This window comes from Ranitomeya imitator, chromosome 1, assembly GCF_032444005.1.
Source record: "Ranitomeya imitator isolate aRanImi1 chromosome 1, aRanImi1.pri, whole genome shotgun sequence".
Lineage (NCBI taxonomy): Eukaryota > Metazoa > Chordata > Amphibia > Anura > Dendrobatidae > Ranitomeya > Ranitomeya imitator.
In genome coordinates this window covers 442,415,018-442,436,610 of record NC_091282.1, presented here as the reverse complement: position 1 = coordinate 442,436,610, position 21,593 = coordinate 442,415,018, and the positions used below count along the sequence as shown (strand labels likewise).

General features: G+C 47.4%; 1 protein-coding gene across 11 annotated transcripts in view; it reads right to left on the bottom strand.

Annotated features, from left to right (window-relative positions):
• The window catches only part of SMARCA2 (SWI/SNF related BAF chromatin remodeling complex subunit ATPase 2), a 461,498-nt gene that overhangs the window by 19,846 nt on the left and 420,059 nt on the right, over window positions 1-21,593 (bottom strand). For all 11 annotated transcript variants that reach the window (XM_069763977.1, XM_069764056.1, XM_069764038.1 and 8 more), the window contains one exon: window positions 11,012-11,144. In XM_069763977.1, coding sequence (XP_069620078.1) covers window positions 11,012-11,144 — 133 coding nt within the window. The remainder of the gene's footprint in view (window positions 1-11,011; window positions 11,145-21,593) is intronic.

Genomic DNA, 21,593 nt, shown 5'->3' with positions numbered 1-21,593 from the left:
TTAAACCAGAGAGTTATGTGACACAAAATAGTTAATAAATAACATTTCCCACACGTCTACTTTACATCAGCACAATTTTGGAAACAAAATTTTTTTTTTGCTAGAAAGTTATAAGGGTTAAAATTTGACCAGCAATTTCTCATTTTTACAACGAAATTTACAAAAACATTTTTTTAGGGACCACCTCACATTTGAAGTCAGTTTGAGGGGTCTATATGGCTGAAAATACCCAAAAGTGACAGCATTCTAAAAACTGCACCCCTCAAGGTACTCAAAACCACATTCAAGAAGTTTATTAACCCTTCAGGTGCTTCACAGCAGCAGAAGCAACATGGAAGGAAAAAATGAACATTTAACTTTTTAGTCACAAAAATTATCTTTTAGCAACAATTTTTTTATTTTCCCAATGGTAAAAGGAGAGACTGAACCACGAAAGTTGTTGTCCAATTTGTCCTGAGTACGCTGATCCCTCATATGTGGGGGTAAACCACTGTTTGGGCGCACGGCGGGGCTTGGAAGGGAAGGAGCGCCATTTGACTTTTTGAATGAAAAATTGGCTCCACTCTTTAGCGGACACCATGTCACATTTGGCGAGCCCCTGTGTGCCTAAACATTGGCGCTCCCCCACAAGTGACCCCATTTTGGAAACTAGACCCCCCAAGGAAGTTATCTAGATGCCTAGTGAGCACTTTAAACCCTCAGGTGCTTCACAAATTGATCTGTAAAAATGAAAAAGTACTTTTATTTCACAAAAAAATTCTTTTCGCCTCAATTTTTTCATTTTCACATGGGCAACAGGATAAAATGGATCATAAAATTTGTTGGGCAATTTCTCCCGAGTACGCCGATACCTCATATGTGGGGGTAAACCACTGTTTGGGCACACGGCAGGGCTCGGAAGGGAAGGCGCGCCATTTGACTTTTTGAATGGAAAATTAGCTCCAATTGTTAGCGGACACCATGTCGCATTTGGAGAGCCCCTGTGTGCCTAAACATTGGAGCTCCCCCACAAGTGACCCCATTTTGGAAACTAGACCCCCCCCAAGGAACTTATCTAGATGCATATTGAGTACTTTAAACCCCCAGGTGCTTCACAGAAGTTTATAACGCAGAGCCATGAAAATAAAAAATAATTTTTCTTTCCTCAAAAATGATTTTTTTAGCCTGAAATTTCCTATTTTGCCAAGGGTAATAGGAGAAATTGGACCCCAAATGTTGTTGTCCAGTTTGTCCTGAGTACGCTGATACCCCATATGTGGGGGTAAACCACTGTTTGGGCGCACGGCAGGGCTCGGAAGGGAAGGCACGCCATTTGGCTTTTTAAATGGAAAATTAGCTCCAATCATTAGCGGACACCATGTCACGTTTGGAGAGCCCCTGTGTGCCTAAACATTGGAGATCCCCCAGAAATTACCCCATTTTGGAAACTAGACCCCCAAAGGAACTAATCTAGATGTGTGGTGAGGACTTTGAACCCCCAAGTGCTTCACAGAAGTTTATAACGCAGAGCCATGAAAATAAAAAAAAATTAATTATTTTCTCAAAAATGATATTTTAGCCTGCAATTTTTTATTTTCCCAAGGGTAACAGGAGAAATTTGACCCCAACAGTTGTTGTCCAGTTTCTCCTGAGTACGCTGATACCCCATATGTGGGGGTAAACCACTGTTTGGGCACATGTCGGGGCTCGGAAGTGAAGTAGTGACGTTTTGAAATGCAGACTTTGATGGAATGCTCTGTGGGCGTCACGTTGCGTTTGCAGAGCCCCTGATGTGGCTTAACAGTAGAAACCCCCCATAAGTGACCCCATTTTGGAAACTAGACCCCGAAAGGAACTTATCTAGATGTGTGGTGAGCACTTTGAACCCCCAAGTGCTTCACAGAAGTTTATAATGCAGAGCCGTGAAAATATTAAATACGTTTTCTTTCCTCAAAAATAATTATTTAGCACAGAATTTTTTAATTTTCCCAATGGTAACAGGAGAAATTTGACCCCAATATTTGTTGTCCAGTTTCTCCTGAGTACGGTGATACCCCATATGTGGGGGTAAACTACTGTTTGGGCACATGCCGGGACTCGGAATTGAAGTAGTGACGTTTTGAAATGCAGACTTTGATGGAATGGTCTGCGGGCGTCACGTTGCGTTTGCAGAGCCCCTGGTGTGCCTAAACAGTAGAAACCCCCCACAAGTGACCCCATTTTAGAAACTAGACCCCCCAAGGAACTTATCTAGATATGTGGTGAGCACTTTGATCCCCCAAGTGCTTCACAGACGTTTACAACGCAGAGCCGTGAAAATAAAAAATTATTTTTCTTTCCTCAAAAATGATGTTTTAGCAAGCATTTTTCTTTATCGCCTCTCATTGGGGGACACAGGAACCATGGGTGTATGCTGCTGCCACTAGGAGGCTGACACTATGCAAATAAAAAAAGTTAGCTCCTCCTCTGCAGTGTACACCCCACCGACTGGCATTATACTCTTCAGTTTAGCTTAGTGTCAGTAGGAGGTGGACACGGGTCTTTCATTAGACCCTTATCTACCTCAATGTGCGTTTCTTTTCAGGTTTCCGGAGGGATACAGGGTGAGCAGTCACACCTGTAGTCCCACAATGCGGACTATGAGTACGGCGTGTACTGCCACCCCATATCCTCATAGATCCCTCTCCAGGACCAAGAGCCTAGCACACAAGCGTGCTTAGAAGTCCGGTCCTGGCTCCGTCCCCCACCCACTCGCCTTCCAGAGCCTGTCGGTTGGAGGAGACGAGGACGTCCGTCTCCAGCTCCACGGACGTCTAATGCTTTCTACGCTTTAAGGTTAGTACCGGACGGCGTGGGATTTTAGGTGAGTATTTTTTTCCCCTAGTCAGCTCTCCCACGGCGCCTTACAGGCGGATTCCTTCCTTTCCTGCGGCTGCATCTTTACTGTGCGGTGCGGTGCCTTACAGGCAGCCGCGCTGCTATTTCTGCGGCCGCACTTCTATTACTGCGGGCAGAAGAATGCGGTGGGGCATATCGTTTGCCCTGATGTCCGGCAGCTTCCCCTCGGTGGCCGCACTTTTACAGGCAGTCACACTGCCTTGTCTGCGGCCGCACCCTTTCACCCTGCGGCGCGGCTATCTGGGGGGGCCGTACCTTTTGGGAGCCTGCTCGCGGCCCGCCGTTCTCTTCAGCGGCCGCCGCCGCCTTCTAATATAGACCCCGGCGGCAGCGCTCCCCTTTCTATGCGGCGGCTGCCGTGCATCTTAGCCGGGCAGCGCCCACCCCGCTGTTTACCTCCAGCGGCCGCCGGCTTCTAATCTAGGCCCCGGCTTTTCCGGGGCCTGCTTCCGGCGTCGGCGGCAGCGCTCCCCTTTCCATGCGGCGGCTGCCGTGCCTCTTGGCCGGGCTGCGCCCGCACCGCTGATTACTTCCGGCGGTCGCCGGCTTATAGTTTGGGCCCCGGCGCTTCCCGGGGCCTACCTCCGGTGCCGCGCTCCTTCCACTTCCGTTTTAATCGGGCGGGCTTTCTCCCGCCCGACAATCTGTCCGGCGCCATCTCAGCTGACTCCTCCCCTTCCTCTACGCCGCTGCTCGGCATCTGGATTTTAACTCATCGCGCTCCGCACCTTCCTGAGCGCACATCATGCCCGTCCTTCCAGCGGTCACCATCTGCGCGAATTGCAGCAGGGGCTCGTATTCTCTCCGGAGATCCACCGCAGCTGGACAGCTTCCTCTACCTGGTATCCGTTTTCTCATCTGCCGTGAGTATCTGCACTGCAGACTGACACCCCCCTCTGCTCCGCTGTCCCCTAACCCTCTGGCTTTTCTTCAGATCTCCGCTCTGTCAGGCCTGCAGCAACACAATTATTCCTACCGTCCGAGAGTGATATGCCTCCTCTCTGTCACAATCGGTGGCCGATCTAACACGGGTGTCTCAAATTTTGGTGTCCGTGCTGGATTGATTACCTCTGCAGACCCCCGCAGTAGCCAGCGGGTCACAGGAGCCTCCGTCCGAGCCCTTCTTGATAAGCCACAAAAGGTCCAGACAGGAACGTCGGTCTGAGTCCTCTTCTCGCTCCATCTCGCCACACGGTTCTCCTCTGCGGTAGGCGTCCTCCTCCCCTGAGTCAGGCAAGGCGTTCTCTGGGAAGGTGCCCTTTCTTATGCGCCCTCGGATGATATTTCGGAGCTGGATTCTAACCAAATCGCCACTATGAGGGATATGGTTCAGAATCATTGGAGCTATAAACCAAACCTGTGGCATCAAGGATCCCTCTACGGAACCCGCAGATCAGGCGGTTTCGTTTAGACGGGCTAAACCACCTTCCAAGTTTTTTGCTCCTCATCCTGAATTCGAGAAAATCATGAACAGAGAAAGAGCAAACCCGACCAGTCGTTTTCAGAGTGGAAAACGCCTTGGTGTTTTGTATCCTTTTTCTCCAGAACCTAACGCCAATTGGACGGTCTCGGTGGATCCCCCGGTTTCCAGGGTGTTCACAAACACGGTGCCTCCACTGTCCGGCGGAGCATCTCTGAAGGATTCTAACGACAGAGTTATAGAATCCTTCGCGAAATCTGCCTTGGAAGCGGCTTCAGCGGCTCTATGTCCAGCTTTTGCTTCCACTTGGGCCTCAAAATCCATCTCAAAATGGGCCAAGGATCTACGGCGAGGTATCCTGGACGGGGCGCCTCCCGCGCAATTAGCGGAACTTGCCAACCAGATTTCCCACGCCGGTGAATACCTGGTCTCCGCCTCCCTGGATGTCGCGTCTTGTGCGGCTCAGGCTTCCAGCAATGCCGTTGCCATCCGCCGGACTGTTTGGCTCAAGGCCTGGCAGGCGGACTTGTCTTCCAAAAGTCCCTCACTAGTCTGCCCTTCCAGGGCTCTCGTCTCTTTGGTTCCCAGCTGGACCAAATCATTAAGGACGCCACCGGGGGTACAAGTTCTCTTCTCCCCCAGGCTAAGCCTCGTCGCCCTCCTCCTAGATGGCACTTTTGCTCTTTTCGGCCTTTTCGTCGCTTCGCTGCGTCAAGCTCCCATTCCCAGCAGCAACAGAGGCCACAGGCACGTCAAGAGAAGAATGCGGTGGCCTTTAGGCCCACTCCGTCCTGGCGTCCTCGCTACTCCCAGGGTAGATCCTCCAGACCCAGGACTGGAAGATCCACCTCCGCATGACTCTTGGCAAGACTCCAGCCCAACTCCCAGGTTGGGCGGCCGTCTTCTCCTTTTCAGGGACGTCTGGTTTTCCGCAGTAGAGGACGCAGGGGTCATTGAAGTTGTATCCTCGGGATACAAGATAGAGTTCACCTCCCGACCCAGGGATCGTTTCTTCCAATCCCGTCCTCCAAGAGATCCCGCTCTAGTTCCGGGCTTCTTCGCAGCCATCGCTTCTCTGCTCAAATCCGGGGTAATCATTCCCGTCCCAGAGAAAGAACGGTTCACGGGTTTCTACTCGAACCTTTTTGTGGTACCGAAAAAAGACGGCAAGGTTCGCCCCATTCTGGACCTCAAATTGCTGAACAGGAGAGTTCGCCTGAGACACTTCAAGATGGAATCCCTTCGTTCGATAATTGCTTCCATGGAGGCCCAGGAATTTCTAGGCTCAATAGATATCCAGGACGCCTACCTCCATGTCCCGATATTTCCCGGACATCACCGTCTCCTGCGCTTCGCAGTGCAACGAGAACACTTTAAATTCGTCGCCCTGCCGTTCGGTCTCGCAACAGCGCCAAGGGTGTTCACGAAGATCATGGCGGCGCTGATGGCCATCTTGAGAGTCAGAGGCTTGGTCCTATGTCCATACCTCGACGACATCCTCCTCAAGGCTCCGTCCTTTGCTCAGGCTCACGAAAGCCTGTCTATTGTTCTCGACACCTTAGCCTGTTTCGGGTGGCTGGTCAACCGGAAGAAGCCCTGCCTTATTCCTTCTCAGCGCATCATCTTTCTGGGCATGCTTTTCGACACTCGTCAGACCAGAGTCTTCCTTCCCAAAGACAAGAGATCCACTCTTTGTCGGGACATACGCTTGCTCCAGGGTCCTCGGCCTCCCTCCCTCCGATCGGCCATGAAGGTTCTGGGGAGGATGGTAGCTACATTGGAAGCGATTTCTTTGCCCAATTTCATTCGCGACCTTTTCAGCAAGCCATTCTGTCTCAGTGGGACAGGTCTGTCTTCTCCCTGGATCGGCCGATCAGACTCTTTTCTCGGGTCAAACGGTCCCTCAACTGGTGGCTGACGTCACCTCTCATCTCCCAGGGCAGGTCCTTCCTTCTAGTTCACTGGCAGGTGGTGACAACGGACGCCAGCCTGTTCGGCTGGGGTGCAGTTTTTCGCCACCTGACGGTTCAGGGCCGTTGGTCGTCGCAGGAGTCATCTCTGCCAATCAATGTCCTCGAAATTCGGGCCATCTTTCTGTCCCTCCGCCACTGGGAAAGGATCCTCAGTGGCCTTCCAGTCCGGATCCAGACGGACAACGCCACGGCTGTGGCATATGTCAACCATCAGGGGGGGACCCGGAGCTCCTTGGCCCTTGCCGAGGTATCCAAGATCCTCCTCTGGGCAGAGGCAACGGTTCCGGTGATATCCGCGGTGCATATCCCCGGCGTGGACAACTGGGCCACCGACTTCCTCAGCCGCAAGGGCCTCGCGGCAGGGGAATGGTCCTTGCATCCGGAGGTCTTCCATCAGATTTGTCTTTGATGGGGCACTCCGGACGTGGATCTCACGGCGTCTCGAATCAACAGGAAGGTTCCGCAGTTCGTCTCCAGGTCCTGTGATCCTCTCGCAGTGGGCGTCGATGCTCTGGCCATTCCTTGGTCTCAGTTCGAGCTGCCCTACCTGTTCCCACCCCTTCCATTTCTTCCCAAACGGTTGAAGATCAAAGCGGAAGGGGTGTCGGTCATCCTGATCGCCCCGGATTGGCCCAGGAGAGCTTGGTTCGCGGAGCTCGTCAACCTTCTCGCGGACACTCCCTGGCGCCTTCCAGACAGGCTCGATCTGCTGTCCCAGGGTCCGATCTGCCACCCGAATTCTCGGTCGCTCAGTTTAACGGCGTGGCTGTTGAGACCGCGGTTCTAAGAGCGTCCGGCCTTTCAGTCCGGGTGATTCACACCATGATTTAGGCTCGGAAGCCTTCGTCTTCCAGGATCTACTACCGTACCTGGAAGGCTTACTTCCGTTGGTGCGAATCCAACCGCGTTCCGCCTATGGTTTTTTCCCTGCCTTCTCTTTTGGCCTTCCTTCAGGCAGGACTGGATTCGGGCCTGGCTCTTAGCTCTCTAAAGGGCCAGGTTTCTGCGCTTGCCATCCGCTTTCAGAAGAACTTGGCCACAGGTTAAGACCTTCTTTCCAGGAGTAGCCCACGCTGTCCCGCCGTACAGAGCCCTTGTGGACGCAGAGGACTTAAACCTGGTACTGGACGTTCTGAGGGTTTCCCCCTTTGAACCTCTTAGGGAGATTCCTCTATCGGTTTTATCTTGGAAGGTGCCCTTTCTTGTGGCCATCACGTCTATTCACGGCGTTTCCGAGCTGGCGGCCCTGTCTTGCCGTCCTCCGTTTTTGGTCATTCGCCAGGACAAGGTGGTCTTCCGGCCTCCACCTTCTTTTCTTCCTAAGGTGGTTTCCACCTTCCACCTCAACGAGGACATCGTTCTACCTTCCTTTTGTCCAGCTCCAACTCATCCTCTGGAGCGATCGTTGAACAAGCTGGACCTCGTCAGGGCAGTGAGGATCTATCTGGACAGAACGTCCACTTTCCGGAAGACGGATTCTTTTTTTCGTCATTCCTGATGGCACGCGCAGAGGCCAACCGGCTTCTAAAGCGACTATTGCTCGCTGGATCAGAATGGCAAATTTGGAGGCTTACCGGGTCAAGAACAAAGTGCCCCCTCCTGGGATTAAGGCTCACTCTACCCGGGCAGTCGGCGCCTCCTGGGCGGTGCACCACAGGGCTTCCGCCCTACAGCTTTGCAAAGCGGCAACTTAGTGTTCCATCCACACGTTCGCCAAATTTTACAAGGGCCATACCTATGCTTCGGCGGACGCCGGCCTAGGCAGAAGGATCCTGCAGGCAGCAGGGGTGAGTCCTCTGGCCTGATGGAAGTCTGTTTTTCCCGCCCTAGGGACTGCTTTGGGACGTCCCATGGTTCCTGTGTCCCCCAATGAGAGGCGATAAAGAAAACAGGATTTTTGGTTGCTTACCGTAAAATCTGTTTCTTGGAGCCTCCATTGGGGGACACAGCTCCCTCCCAATGTTTCTCAATTTCTATGTTCTATGACTGTTCTCACGTTTACAGTTCTCAAGTTTCTGGTTATGGTTTTCAACCTTGTTATTTATCTCCTACTGCTTTCTCACTAACTGAAGAGTATAATGCCAGTCGGTGGGGTGTACACTGCAGAGGAGCAGCTAACTTTTTTTATTTGCATTGTGTCAGCCTCCTAGTGGCAGCAGCATACACCCATGGTTCCTGTGTCCCCCAATGGAGGCTCCAAGAAACAGATTTTACGGTAAGCAACCAAAAATCCTGTTTTATATTTTCACAAGGGTAACAGGAGAAATTGGACCCCAGTAATTGTTGCGCAGTTTATCCTGAGTATGCTGGTACCCCATATGTGGGGGTAAACCACTGTTTGGGCACACGTCGGGGCTCGGAAGTGAGGGAGCACCATTTGACTTTTTGAATACGAGATTGGCTGGAATCAATGGTGGCGCCATGTTGCGTTTGGAGACCCCTGATGTGCCTAAACAGTGGAAACCCCTCAATTCTACCTCCAACACTAACCCCAACACACCCCTAACCCTAATCCCAACTGTAGCCATAACCCTAATCACAACCCTAACCGCAACACACCCCTAACCACAACCCTAGCCCCAACACACCCCTAACCCTAACCACAACCCTAATTCCAACCCTAACCCTAAGGCTATGTGCCTACGTTGCGGATTCGTGTGAGATTTTTCAGCATCATTTTTGAAAAATCCGCGGGTAAAAGGCACTGCGTTTTACCTGCAGATTTTCTGCGGATTTCCAGTGTTTTTTGTGCGGATTTCACCTGCGGATTCCTATTGAGGAACAGGTGTAAAACGCTGCGGAATCCGCACAAAGAATTGACATGCTGCAGAAAATACAACGCAGCGTTTCCGCGCGGTATTTTCCGCACCATGGGTACAGCGGATTTGGTTTTCCATAGGTTTACATGGTACTGTAAACCTGATGGAACACTGCTGCGAATCCGCATCGGCCAATCCGCACCGTGGGCACATAGCCTAATTCTAAAGGTATGTGCACACGCTGCGGAAAATGCTGCGGATCCGCAGCAGTTTCCCATGAGTTTACAGTTCAATGTAAACCTATGGGAAACAAAAATCGCTGTACACATGCTGCGGAAAAACTGCACGGAAACGCAGCGGTTTACATTCCGCAGCATGTCACTTTTGTGCGGATTCCGCAGCGGTTTTACAACTGCTCAAATAGAAAATCGCAGTTGTAAAACCGCAGTGAAATGCGCAGAAAAAACGCGGTAAATCCGCCATAAATCCGCAGCGGTTTAGCACTGCGGATTTATCAAATCCGCAGCGGAAAAATCCGCAAAGGACCAGAATACGTGTGCACATACCGAAACCCTAACCCTAGACCTAACCCTAGCCCTACCCCTAGCCCTACCCCTATTCTAACATTAGTGGAAAAAAAAAATTCTTTATTTTTTTATTGTCCCTACCTATGGGGGTGACAAAGGGGGGGTCATTTATTATTTTTTTTATTTTGATCACTGAGATATAATCTATCTCAGTGATCAAAATGCATTTTGGAACGAATCTGCCGGACGGCCATTTTGGAAGATGGCGGCGCCCAGGGAGAAGACGGACGGACCCCGGCAGGATCGGTAAGTATGATGGGGTGGGGGGGGATCGGAGCACGGGAGGGGTGGAACGGAGCACGGGGGTGTGTGGAATGGAGCACGGGGGGGGGGGGTGTGTGTTATGGAGCACGGGGGGTGGGCGGGGTGGAACGGAGCACGGGGGGGGTGTGTGGATCGGAGTGCAGGGGGGGGTGACTGGAGCACGGGGGGGTGATTGGAGCACGGGGGTGAGCGGAGCACAGGACGGAGGGGAACCGGAGCAGTGTACCGGACAGATCGGGGGGCGATCGGTGGGGTGGGGGCACATTAGTGTTTCCAGCCATGGCCGATGATATTGCAGCATCGGCCATGGCTGGATTGTAATATTTCACCAATTATAATAGGTGAAATATTACAAATCGCTCTGATTGGCTGTTGGAAGTGAAACTGCCAATCAGAGCGATCGTAGCCACGGGGGGGTGGGGGGGGGGGGGTGAAGCCACCCCCCCTGGGCTAAACTTCCACTCCCCCTGTCCCTGCAGATTGGGTGAAATGGGAGTTAACCCTTTCACCCGATCTGCAGGGACGCGATCTTTCCATGACGCCACATAGGCGTCACGGGTCGGATTGGCACCGACTTTCATGACGCCTACGTGGCGTCATGGGTCGGGAAGGGGTTAAAAAAAAAGCGTATGTGGTATCAATATATTTGTGATTTACAATAACAAATTATATTGTGGTACCGTGCTAGCCAGAAAATTGATGAGAATACTTTTCTGCCCAATGATGACGAAAGTATACTCTGGCTAACCAATATTTGTAAAAGTCTGATCAAGATATAAAATGAACAGATCACTTAAACGGCATAACGAGAAAAGAAAAACAAGCAAGAATTACAGTTTTTATCTCAACAGCAAAGAAAACATGCATTATGAGGCGATCAAATCATAAATGCCCACAAATAAGCAATAAAAACGTTGTCTCATGGCGAAAAAGAACAAGCCTTCACAAACTTGCACAGTTAGTGTTATACTGCTATAATACTACATTGTGTGTGTCAAGTTATGGAAAAACAGAAAAACATTTTCTAAAAGGATTATTACTTTTTCGGCAAAATTACAGCCAGTCAGTTTGCCTCTTAAGGATACGGTTTTCTGAAAATATAAAAGTAATATCTATGAATGAAAGGTTTACCCTCAGATTCGGATTCATCTTCATCCTCCTCATCTTCCTCTTCATTGCTGTCCTCTTCACTCTCATCTTCGTTTGAAAGTTTCTGCCTTGCACTCTTGAAGACTGATTGTAGAACAATAGAATCCTCATATATCTACACACAATTAAAGACAGGAAAGATTGGGTCAGATCGAAATAATGGACCATTTCTCAGGCGTGTGCTGGATCTAGTAAACATCAAGTTTTGATCAACGTGCCTTTTTCTAACATATGCAAACCTCCCATACCCTACAGCCACCTAAAAAATATATGTGTATGCATTTATTTCCTAAACTAATATCAAATAAGCAGGAACAGACCGTACTTTGTAAAAATATGGATGACATCCAAGAGCGCACGGTTAGTCTTTTTTGTGCATAATTGAAAAACATATGTATATGTGTGTATATATGTATATGTGTGTATATATGTATATGTGTGTATATATGTATATGTGTGTATATATGTATATGTGTGTATATATGTATATGTGTGTATATATGTATATGTGTGTATATATATATATATGTGTATATATATATATATATATATATATATATATATATATATATATATATATATATATATATATATATATATATATATATATATATATATATATATATATATATATACATACACACACACACACATACCTACATACATACACTGATCAAGAAAATAAAGGGAACACTTAAACAACAGAATATAACTCCAAGTAAATCAAACTTCTGTGAAATCAAACTGTCCACTTAGGAAGCAACACTGACAATCAATTTCACATGCTGTTGTGCAAATGGAATAGACAACAGATGGAAATTATTGGCAATTATCAAGACACACAATAAAGGAGTGGTTCTGCAGGTGGGGACCACAGACCATGTCTCAGTACCAATGCTTTCTGGCTGATGTTTTGGTCAGTTTTGAATGTTGGTTGTGCTTTCACACTCGTAGCATGAGACGGACTCTACAACCCACACAAGTGGCTCAGGTAGTGAAGCTCATCCAGGAAGCACATCAATGTGAGCTGTGGCAAGGAGGTTTGCTGTGTGTCAGCGTAGTGTCCAGAGGCTGGAGGCGCTACCAGGAGACAGGCCAGTACACCAGGAGACATGGAGGGGGCCGGAGGAGGGAAACAACCCAGCAGCAGGACCGCTACCTCAGCCTTTGTGCAAGGAGGAACAGAAGGAGCACCGCCAGAGCCCTGCACAATGACCTCCAGCAGGCCACAAATGTGCATGAGTCTGCACAAAGAAACCGAGTCCATGAGGATGGTCTGAGTGCCCGACGTCCACAGATGTGGGTTGTGCTCACAGCCCAACACCGTGCAGGATGCTTGGCATCCTGTGCTCTTCACAGACGAAAGCAGGTTCACACGGAGCACATGTGACAGACATGAGTCTGGAGACGCCGTGGAGAGCAATCTGCTGCCTGCAACCTCCTTCAGCATGACCGGTTTTGGCAGTGGGTCAGTAATGGTGTGGGGTGGCATTTCTTTGGAGGACCGCACAGCCTTCAATCTGCTCGCCAGAGGTAGCCTGACTGCCATTAGGTACCGAGATGAGATCCTCAGACCCCTTGTGAGACCATATGCTGGTGCAGTTGGCCCTGGGTTTCTCTTAATGCAGGACAATGCCAGACCTCATGTGGCTGGAGTGTGTTAGCAGTTCCTGCAAGATGAAGGCATTGAAGCTATGGACTGGCCCGCCCGTTCCCCAGACCTGAATCCGATTGAACACATCTGGGACATCATGTCTCGCACCATCCACCCATATCTCGTTGCACAACACTGTCCAGGAGTTGGCGGATGCTTTAGTCAAGGTCTGAGAGGAGATCCCTCAAGAGACCATCCGCCGCCTCATCAGGAGCATGCCCAGGCGTTGTAGGGAGGTCATACAGGCACGTGGAGGCCACAAACACTACTGAGCATCATTTCCCTGTCTTGAGGCATTTTCACCGAAGATGGATCAGCCGGTAACTTAATATTCCACTTTGATTTTTAGGTTTTAATGTTCTCAACACATTCCACTATGTAATGAATAAAGATCTACAACTGGAATATTTCAGTCAGTGATATCTAGGATGTGGGATTTTAGTGTATATATATGTATACACATATATATACACGTATATATATATATATATATATATATATATATATATATATATATATATATATATATATATATATATATATATATATATATATATATATATATATATATATATATATATATATATATATATACACACATGCACAGTTATAGGAAAAAGTTTGTGCACCCCCATTAATCTTAAGCTTAATGTTTTATAAAAATTGTTTTTTTGCAACAGCTATTTCAGTTTCATATATCTAATAACTGTTGGACACAGTAATGTTTCTGCCTTGAAATGAGGTTTATTGTACTAACAGAAAATGTGCAATCTGCATTCAAACAAAATTTGACAGGTGCATAAGTATGGGCACATCACCAGAAAAGTGACATTAATATTTAATAGATCCTCCTTTTGCAAAAATAACAGCCTTTAGTCGCTTCCTGTAGCTTTTAATGAGTTCCTGGATCCTGAATGAAGGTATTTTTTGACCATTCCTCTTCACAAAACAATTCCAGTTCAGTTAAGTCTGTCACCGATTCATGAACATTATTGTCAAGAATCTGCTGATACTGAGAGGAATCCATGCGTCCCTCAACTTTAACAAGATTCCCGATGCTGGCATTGGCCACACAGCCCCAAAGCATGATGGAACCTGCACCAAATTTTACTGTGGATAGCAAGTGTTTTTCTTGGAATGCTGTGTTTTTTGGCCGCCATGCATAACGCCCATTTGTATGACCAAACAACTCAATCTTGGTTTCATCAGTCCACAGGACCTTCTTCCAAAAAGAAATTGGCTTCTCCAAAAGTACTTTCTTTATCGCCTCTCATTGGGGGACACAGGAACCAGGCTTCAAGAAACAGATTTTACGGTAAGCAACCAAAAATCCTGTTTTTGCATACCTCAGCCGACTCGGTTTGTGGCGTGCTTGCAGAAATGGCTTCTTTCGCATCACTCTCCCATACAGCTTCTCCTTGTGCAAAGTGCGTTGTATAGTTGACCGATGCACAGTGACACCATCTGCAGCAAGTTGATGCTGCAGCTCTCTGGAGGTGGTCTGAGGATTGTCCGTGACTGATCTCACCATTCTTCTCTGCCTTTCTGATGTTTTTCTTGGCCTGCCACTTCTGGGCTTAACAAGAACTGTACCTGTGTTCTTCCATTTCCTTACTATGTTCCTCACAGTGGAAATTGACAGGTTAAATCTCTGAGACAGCTTTTTGTATCCTTCCCCTGAACAACTATGTTGAATAATATGAGGCATATACTATGGAGCATCTTATGGGGGCCATCAACCATAATGGAGCAGCATATGAGGCATATACTATGGAGCATCTTATGGGGGCCATCAACCTTTATGGAGCAGCGTATGGGGCATATGGATGGGAGCAGCAAATTACAGAACGGTGGTGCAGGATGGGAGCAGCACATTACAGAACTGTGGCGCAAGATGGGAGCAGAACATGACAGAATAGGGCAGCACATGACAGAACGGGGGTGCAGGATGGCAGCAGCACATGGCAGAACGGGGGTGCAGGATGGAAGCAGCACATGACAGAACGGGGGCGCAGGATGGGAGCAGCACATGACAGGATGGGGCGCAGGATGGGAGCAGCAAATGACAGAATGGGGGCACAGGATGGGTGCAGCAAATGACAGAATGGAGGCGCAGGATGGGTGCAGCACATGTCAGAATGGGGGCGCAGGATGAGAGCAGCACATGACAGAACGGGGGAGCAGGATGGCAGCAGCATATGACAGGATGGGAGCAGCACATGACAGGACGGGGGCACAAGATAGGAGCAGCACATGGCAGGATAAGGGCGCAGGATGGGAGCAGCACGTGACAGGATGGGGGCGCATGATGAGAGCAGCACATGAAAGGATGGGGAGAGGCGCAGGATGGGAGCAGCACATGACAGCATGTGGGTGCAGGATGCAAGCACTACATGACAGGATGAGGGCGCAGGATGGGAGCAGCACATGACAGCATGGGGGTGCAGGATGGGAGCACATGACAGAATGAGGGCTCAGGAAGAGTAGCACATGACAGGATGGGGGCGCATGATGGTAGCAGCACATGACAGGATTGGGGTGGAGTATGGGAGCACCACATGACAGGATTGGGGTACAGGATGGGACCACCACATGACAGGATGAGTGCTCAGGAAGACAGTAGCACATCACAAGATGGAGGCACACAAAACAGGATGGGGGCTGCACACGACAGGATGGGGGCGCAAGATGGTAGCAGCACATGACAAGACTAGGGCGCAGGATGGAAGCAACATATACCAGGATGGAGACCATATACCAATATAAATGCTCGCCACCTGGGCATAGAACGGGTTCAATAGCTAGAGTATATATATATATATATATATATATATATATATATATATATATATATATATATATATATATATATATATATATATATATATATATATATATATATATATACACACACACACTATATAATTGTCTAAGGGTCACTTCCGTCTGTCTGTCGTGGCCTTTGTCATGGAAATCCAAGTCGCTGACTGGTCACGGCAAAACAGCCATGACCAATCAGCGACAGGCACAGTCCGGAAGAAAATGGCCGCTCCTTCCTCCCCGCAGTCAGTGCCCGGCGCCCGCATACTCCCCTCCGGTCAGCACTCACACAGGGTTAATGGCAGCGTTGACTGCGGTGTAACGCACTCGGTTAACGCTGCTATTAACCCTGTGTGACCAACATTTTACTATTGATGCGGCCTATGCAGCATGAATAGTAAAAAGATCTAATGTTAAAAAGTAATAAAAATAAAAAATCGTTATATACTCACTGTCCGTCGGCACCTCGGATCCACAACAGGCTTTTCCAGCTCACGCGACGCTCCGATAACCGGTCCATGCTGCGATCTCGCGAGATGATGACGTAGCGGTTTCGTGAGACCGCTACGTCATCTCGCGAAACCGCAATGCACTCTTCAGACCGGAGCGCGCGAAGAGCGTCGATAACCGCTTCGATCCGGAGGCCAACGGAGGGTGAGTATATCACTATTTTTTATTTGAATTCTTTTTTTTTTAACAGGCATAGGATGCCCACATTGCTATAGACTGCGTGGGCTGTGCAATATACTACGTGGGCTGGGCAATGTACTGCGTGGGCTGGGCAATGTACTGCGTGGGCTGTGCTATACACTACGCATACATATGCTAGAATACCCGATGCGTTAGAATCGGGCTACCTATATATATATATACATATATATATATATATATATATATATATACATATATATAGATATATATATATATATACATATATACACACACACACACACACACATGCATGCATGCATGCATACATACATGTGAACAGCCCCAAAGAATTGAGTATGTGCTATAGTCATGAAAAACACGGATAGAACCTATAAGTGAGACACGGACGTCTGATTGGGACTTAAATAAACAAAACACTGGAGTGGTGCTTTAATTTCAGTGCTGGAGCGTCACTAACTCAAGTTCCCTGACCCTAGTATTGCACTCAACAGCCGTCGTCTCCTGCTCTTCCCAGCACTGGCCAGATCCAGCACTGCCATCTTGTGACTGCAACTACTAACTGACTATAAGTCAGAGGTAACGGCCACAAGCTCTCTGTGTAAGGCTGGTTTCACATTTGCATCTGTGTGTACAGCGTATGATCCGCATGTGTCATGCGAATCTATCTTTAACATGGTGTTAGCATGGACACAAGTTTGTATGCGTTTGCTTTTGCATACGCATACGTTTTTCATGGTGGGGCGTGGCGAACGCAATATGTTGCATTTTTGGAAGCGTCAAAAATCAGTCAAATATGCACAGGCATACAGATGAGCGTGTTAAAAAAGCATTACTGCCTATGGGAACGCATGCGTACGCAAGCGTTCGATGCGCTTGCGTAATTCGGACTGTGCATGTCCAGGAACTGGTTTAAGACACACCCATTGAGACACGCTCTCCTGGAAATATCGAACGCATGCGCATAAAAAGCGCAAACGCAAACAAATACGCATGCAAACGCTGCATTGTTTTTGCAGTAATGCGTAAGCTGATGCGGATAAAAAACGCTGCGGTTGCGGATTATACGCTGCACACAGAGGCAGTTCAGATTACAATCGCCAGCAAATATTGTTTTTACAGTATTTGCAGAACACAGCCGAACGCCATTGGAGTCAATGGGAGTATAAATGCGCAAATATGTTCGGAAACTATCGTCAAACGTAAGTTCGGCAAACAGGGTACCAATATGGCGAACTTGGCGATAGTTTCCGAACATTTTCGCTCAACTCAGTCACAGCCTGCATAACACTGGAGCAACACCTCTTCAACACCTCTTCCTGTGTCCGCAGCGGTTTGATCAGTATCGCTGCTGATCAGAGGCTGCGCCACAGAACTTTTTTTTTTAGCTAGTTAGCGTAGCAGACATCACAGTCTAAGTGATGTCCGTTTTTTTTTTTGAAAAAAAAAAAAATAGTAGTTAGTACAGTGTAGTATTAGACGTAACAAGGTAGTGTAGCCGGCGTCAGTGTTTGGTGACGTCCCTCCATCCCTGTTGCAGTACCCCCTCCAATTCAATTTTTAGAGCACTTTTTTGCGCTTTTTTTTCCTGTGCGCGGCGTCAAGCGCAGAGCATTCGTGCTCTTCCTGTGTCTGCAGCGCTTTGATCAGTATCGCTGCTGATCAGAGACTGCGCCACAGGACTTTTTTTTAGCTAGTTAGCGTAGCAGACATCGCAGTCTAAGTGACGTCCGTTTTTTTTAGAAAAAAAAAAATAGTAGTTAGTACAGTGTAGTTTTAGACCTAACAAGGTAGCGTAGCCGGCGTCAGTGTTTGGTGATGTCCCTCCATTCCTGTTCCAGTACCCCCTCAATTCAATTTGTAGCGCACTTTTTTGCGCTCTTTTTTTTTTTCCTGTGCGCGGGGTCCCGCGGAGAGCATTCGTACTCTTCCTGTGTCCGCAGCTCTTTGATCAGTATTGCTGCTGATCAGGGACTGCACCACGAGACTTTCTTTTTTTTAGCTAGTTAGTGTAGCGGACTTCGCAGACTAAGGGACGTCCGATTTTTTTTTTACAAAAAAAATAAGTTAGTACAGTGTAGTTTTAGACGTAAATTAGCTGGTGTTAAAGTGTTAGTGACCACCAGTCTTTTTTTTTTTTTTTTTTTTTTAGAGAAAAAAAAAATTGTACAGAGTAGTTTAGTGGTAGCGTGTTAGTGTAGCCGGCGTCACAGCGTTAGTGACGACCAATCATCTTTTAGAAGAAAAAAAAAAATTGTACAGAGTAGTTTTATAGGTAGGGAGGTAGCGTCTTTTTTGCATAAAAAAATCTGCTATCGCCGGATAATCTCTAGTACATTAGGGGAGCGTACGTCACACTGTTAGTGGCGTTCGCTTTACTTTTGTAAAAAGAATAATTAGTTGCATCGTCTAATTTTTATCGCGTTCATTAGGGGAGCGTACGTCACACTGTTAGTGGCGTTCGTTTTTTTCTTTTGCAAAAAAAAGATTCAGTTCCGTAGGGTAAATTTATACTTTTTTTTTTATACAAACTTATTTTTTTACATCTGATTTTTCTTTTCATTTTTTTTTTTCATTTCTTCTACATATTTTCTCACTACTTGTTTTTTTTCTCTCTGATTGGTTATAATAAAGAGTACCCTATAAACAAGCCCCACGCATTACACGTGTAAAAGCACCACTTACACACATCCCCGGGGTTTGGGAAAAAAAATAAAAATGGCCCATTCGTCAACAAGGCGCTATTCACCAGAGGAGGCTTACGCCATCCTTGCGTCCAACACGGTTACAGCCAGTGAGGAAGATCCTACATTCCTCTATTCCTCCTCCTCATCTGGTGAGGCGCACTAGGACCCAGGCAACTCCTGCAGCAATCGATCCTGTATGGATTGCACCCCCCGAAAATTTTCAGCCCGTCGTTCCGGATTTCAGCAGCAGCTCAGGAATCCAGTTTGACACGACTAGCCTCACTGAAATTGACTTCTTCAAATTCTTTTTCAGTGAGGAAATAATAAATCTTATGGTGGCCCAGACGAACCTGTATGCCCAACAGTTTTTCACCCAAAATCCCACGTCATCATACGCCAGATGGACCCCCGTAAATGCAGCAGAGATGATGACATTTTGGGGAATTGTGCTGCATATGGGCATAATATAAAAGCCAAAGCTTCGGCAATACTGAAGTACTGATATTCTCTACAGCACACCAGTATACCGCATAGCCATGACAAGGACACTATTTGAAGGGATCCCAAAATTTTTCCATTTTAGTGACAATGCACAGTGTCCTCCTCGAGACGATCCAAACTTTGATCGTCTATATAATATTCGGCCAGTGGTTGAACACTTCAGCAGAAAATTTGCTGAGGCATACACACCCCAGAGGGACATCGCTATTGATGAATCTCTAGTTCACTTCGAAGTGAGACTAAAATTCCGACAATACCTGCCCAGTAAGAGGTCCAGGTACGGAATAAAGCTGTACAAACTGTTCGAGAGTACCTCAGGGTACACCCACAGATTTAAGGTCTACGAGGGGAAGGACACCCAGATTAACCCCCTGAATGCCCCCCCTCCTCCCCCCCGTCCTGGGGGCGAGTGGGAAAATTATGTGGGAATTGCTGCACCCACTGCTGGATAAGGGTTGTCACCTCTACATTGATAACTTTACACCAGCATCCCACTCTTCAAGGCCCTCTCTGCCAGAGTTACAGCTGCATGTGGCACCATGCGAAAAAAATCAGCGAGGCCTCCCTAAGCCGCTAATTAGGCAAATGCTGAGAAAAGGGGAAAGCAGAGCCCAATGCAGCGACAACAAGCTGGTGGTCAAGTATAAGGACAAAAGGGATGTCCTTATCCTGACCCCCATACACTGTGACAACAGCACCCCTGTCACTGTTCGTGGGACCACAGCACAAGTCCGAAAACCAGATTGTATCCTGGATTACAATCGGTACATGGGGGTGTGGATCTTTCAGATCAGGTCCTCCAACCATACAGTGTCATGCGAAAAGCTTACGTATGGTACAAGAAATTGGCTGTGCACATTGTACAGATGGCAATGTACAATGCTTTTGTGCTGTTCCTATCTACAGGCAATACGGGGGGACCTTCCTTCAGTTTCAGGAGGAAGTCATCAAGGCCCTAATGTTTGGCACTCAGGAAGGTGAGGGCCCCAGTACTTCTTAATCTGATAGTGCCCGTATTGTCGCAGGTCAACATTTCCCAGGACAGGTTCCCCAAACAGCGAGGACAGGACGATCACAAAAACGGTGCAGAGTATGCTCCAAGAGGGGAATCCGAAAGGACACAATTTACCATTGTGAAACCTGCCCTGAGAAACCTGGCCTTTGCACTAAGGATTGTTTCAAAGCCTACCACACGTCCACATATTAATAAAATTAGTTTATACCCTGTTGACACAACACACTTATTATCTGATGTACCCCGCACATCTTACTCATACCACCACATTATAAATTCATACACCAGTAAAACCAAAAGAATTATAATCAGTACTATAAAACTATGCCTCTAGATAAATTCCTTCAGGAGTGTAGATTCCAAAATTGGGTCACTTGTGGCGGTTTTCCACTGTTTAGGCACATCAGGGGGCTCTCCAAATGCGACATGGCATTCAGTCTCAATTCCAGCCAATTTTGGTTTGAAAGTCAAACGGCGCTCCCTCCCTTCCGAGCCCTGCCGTGCGCCCAAACCCCACATATGGGATATCCGTGTATTCAGGAAAAACAACTTTAGTGGTCCATTTTCTCCTTTTACCCTTGTGAAAATAAAGAAATTGTTGCTAAAAGATTATGTGAAAAAAGTTAAATGGTCATTTTTTCCTTCCACATTCCGTTAATTCCTGTGAAACACCTGAAGGGTTAATAAACTTCTTGAATGTGGTTTTGAGAACCTTGAGGGGTGCAGTTTTTAGAATGGTGTCACTTTTGGGTATTTTAAATCATAAGATCCACCTCTCGTGTCTCCCTTTTTCCTCATAGTTTGTAAGCTTCCGAGCAGGGCCCTCACTCCTCCTGGTATCTATTTTGAACTGTGATTTCTGTTATGCTGTAATGTCTATTGTCTGCACAAGTCCCCTCTATAATTTGTAAAGCGCTGCGGAATATGTTGGCGCTATATAAATAAAATTATTATTATAAGCTTCTCAAAGTGACTTCAAATGTGATGTGGTCCCTAAAACATTGTTTTGTAAAGTTTGTTGAAAAAATGAGAAATTGCTGTTTAACTTTTAACCCTTATAACTCCCTAACAAAAAAAAAAAAAATTTGGTTCCAAAATTGTGCTGATGTAAAGTAGACATGTGGGAAATGTTATTAACTAATTTGTGAGATATGAGTCTCTGATGCAAGGGTATAAAAATTCAAAGTTTGAAAATTGCAAAATTTTCACCAAATTTCC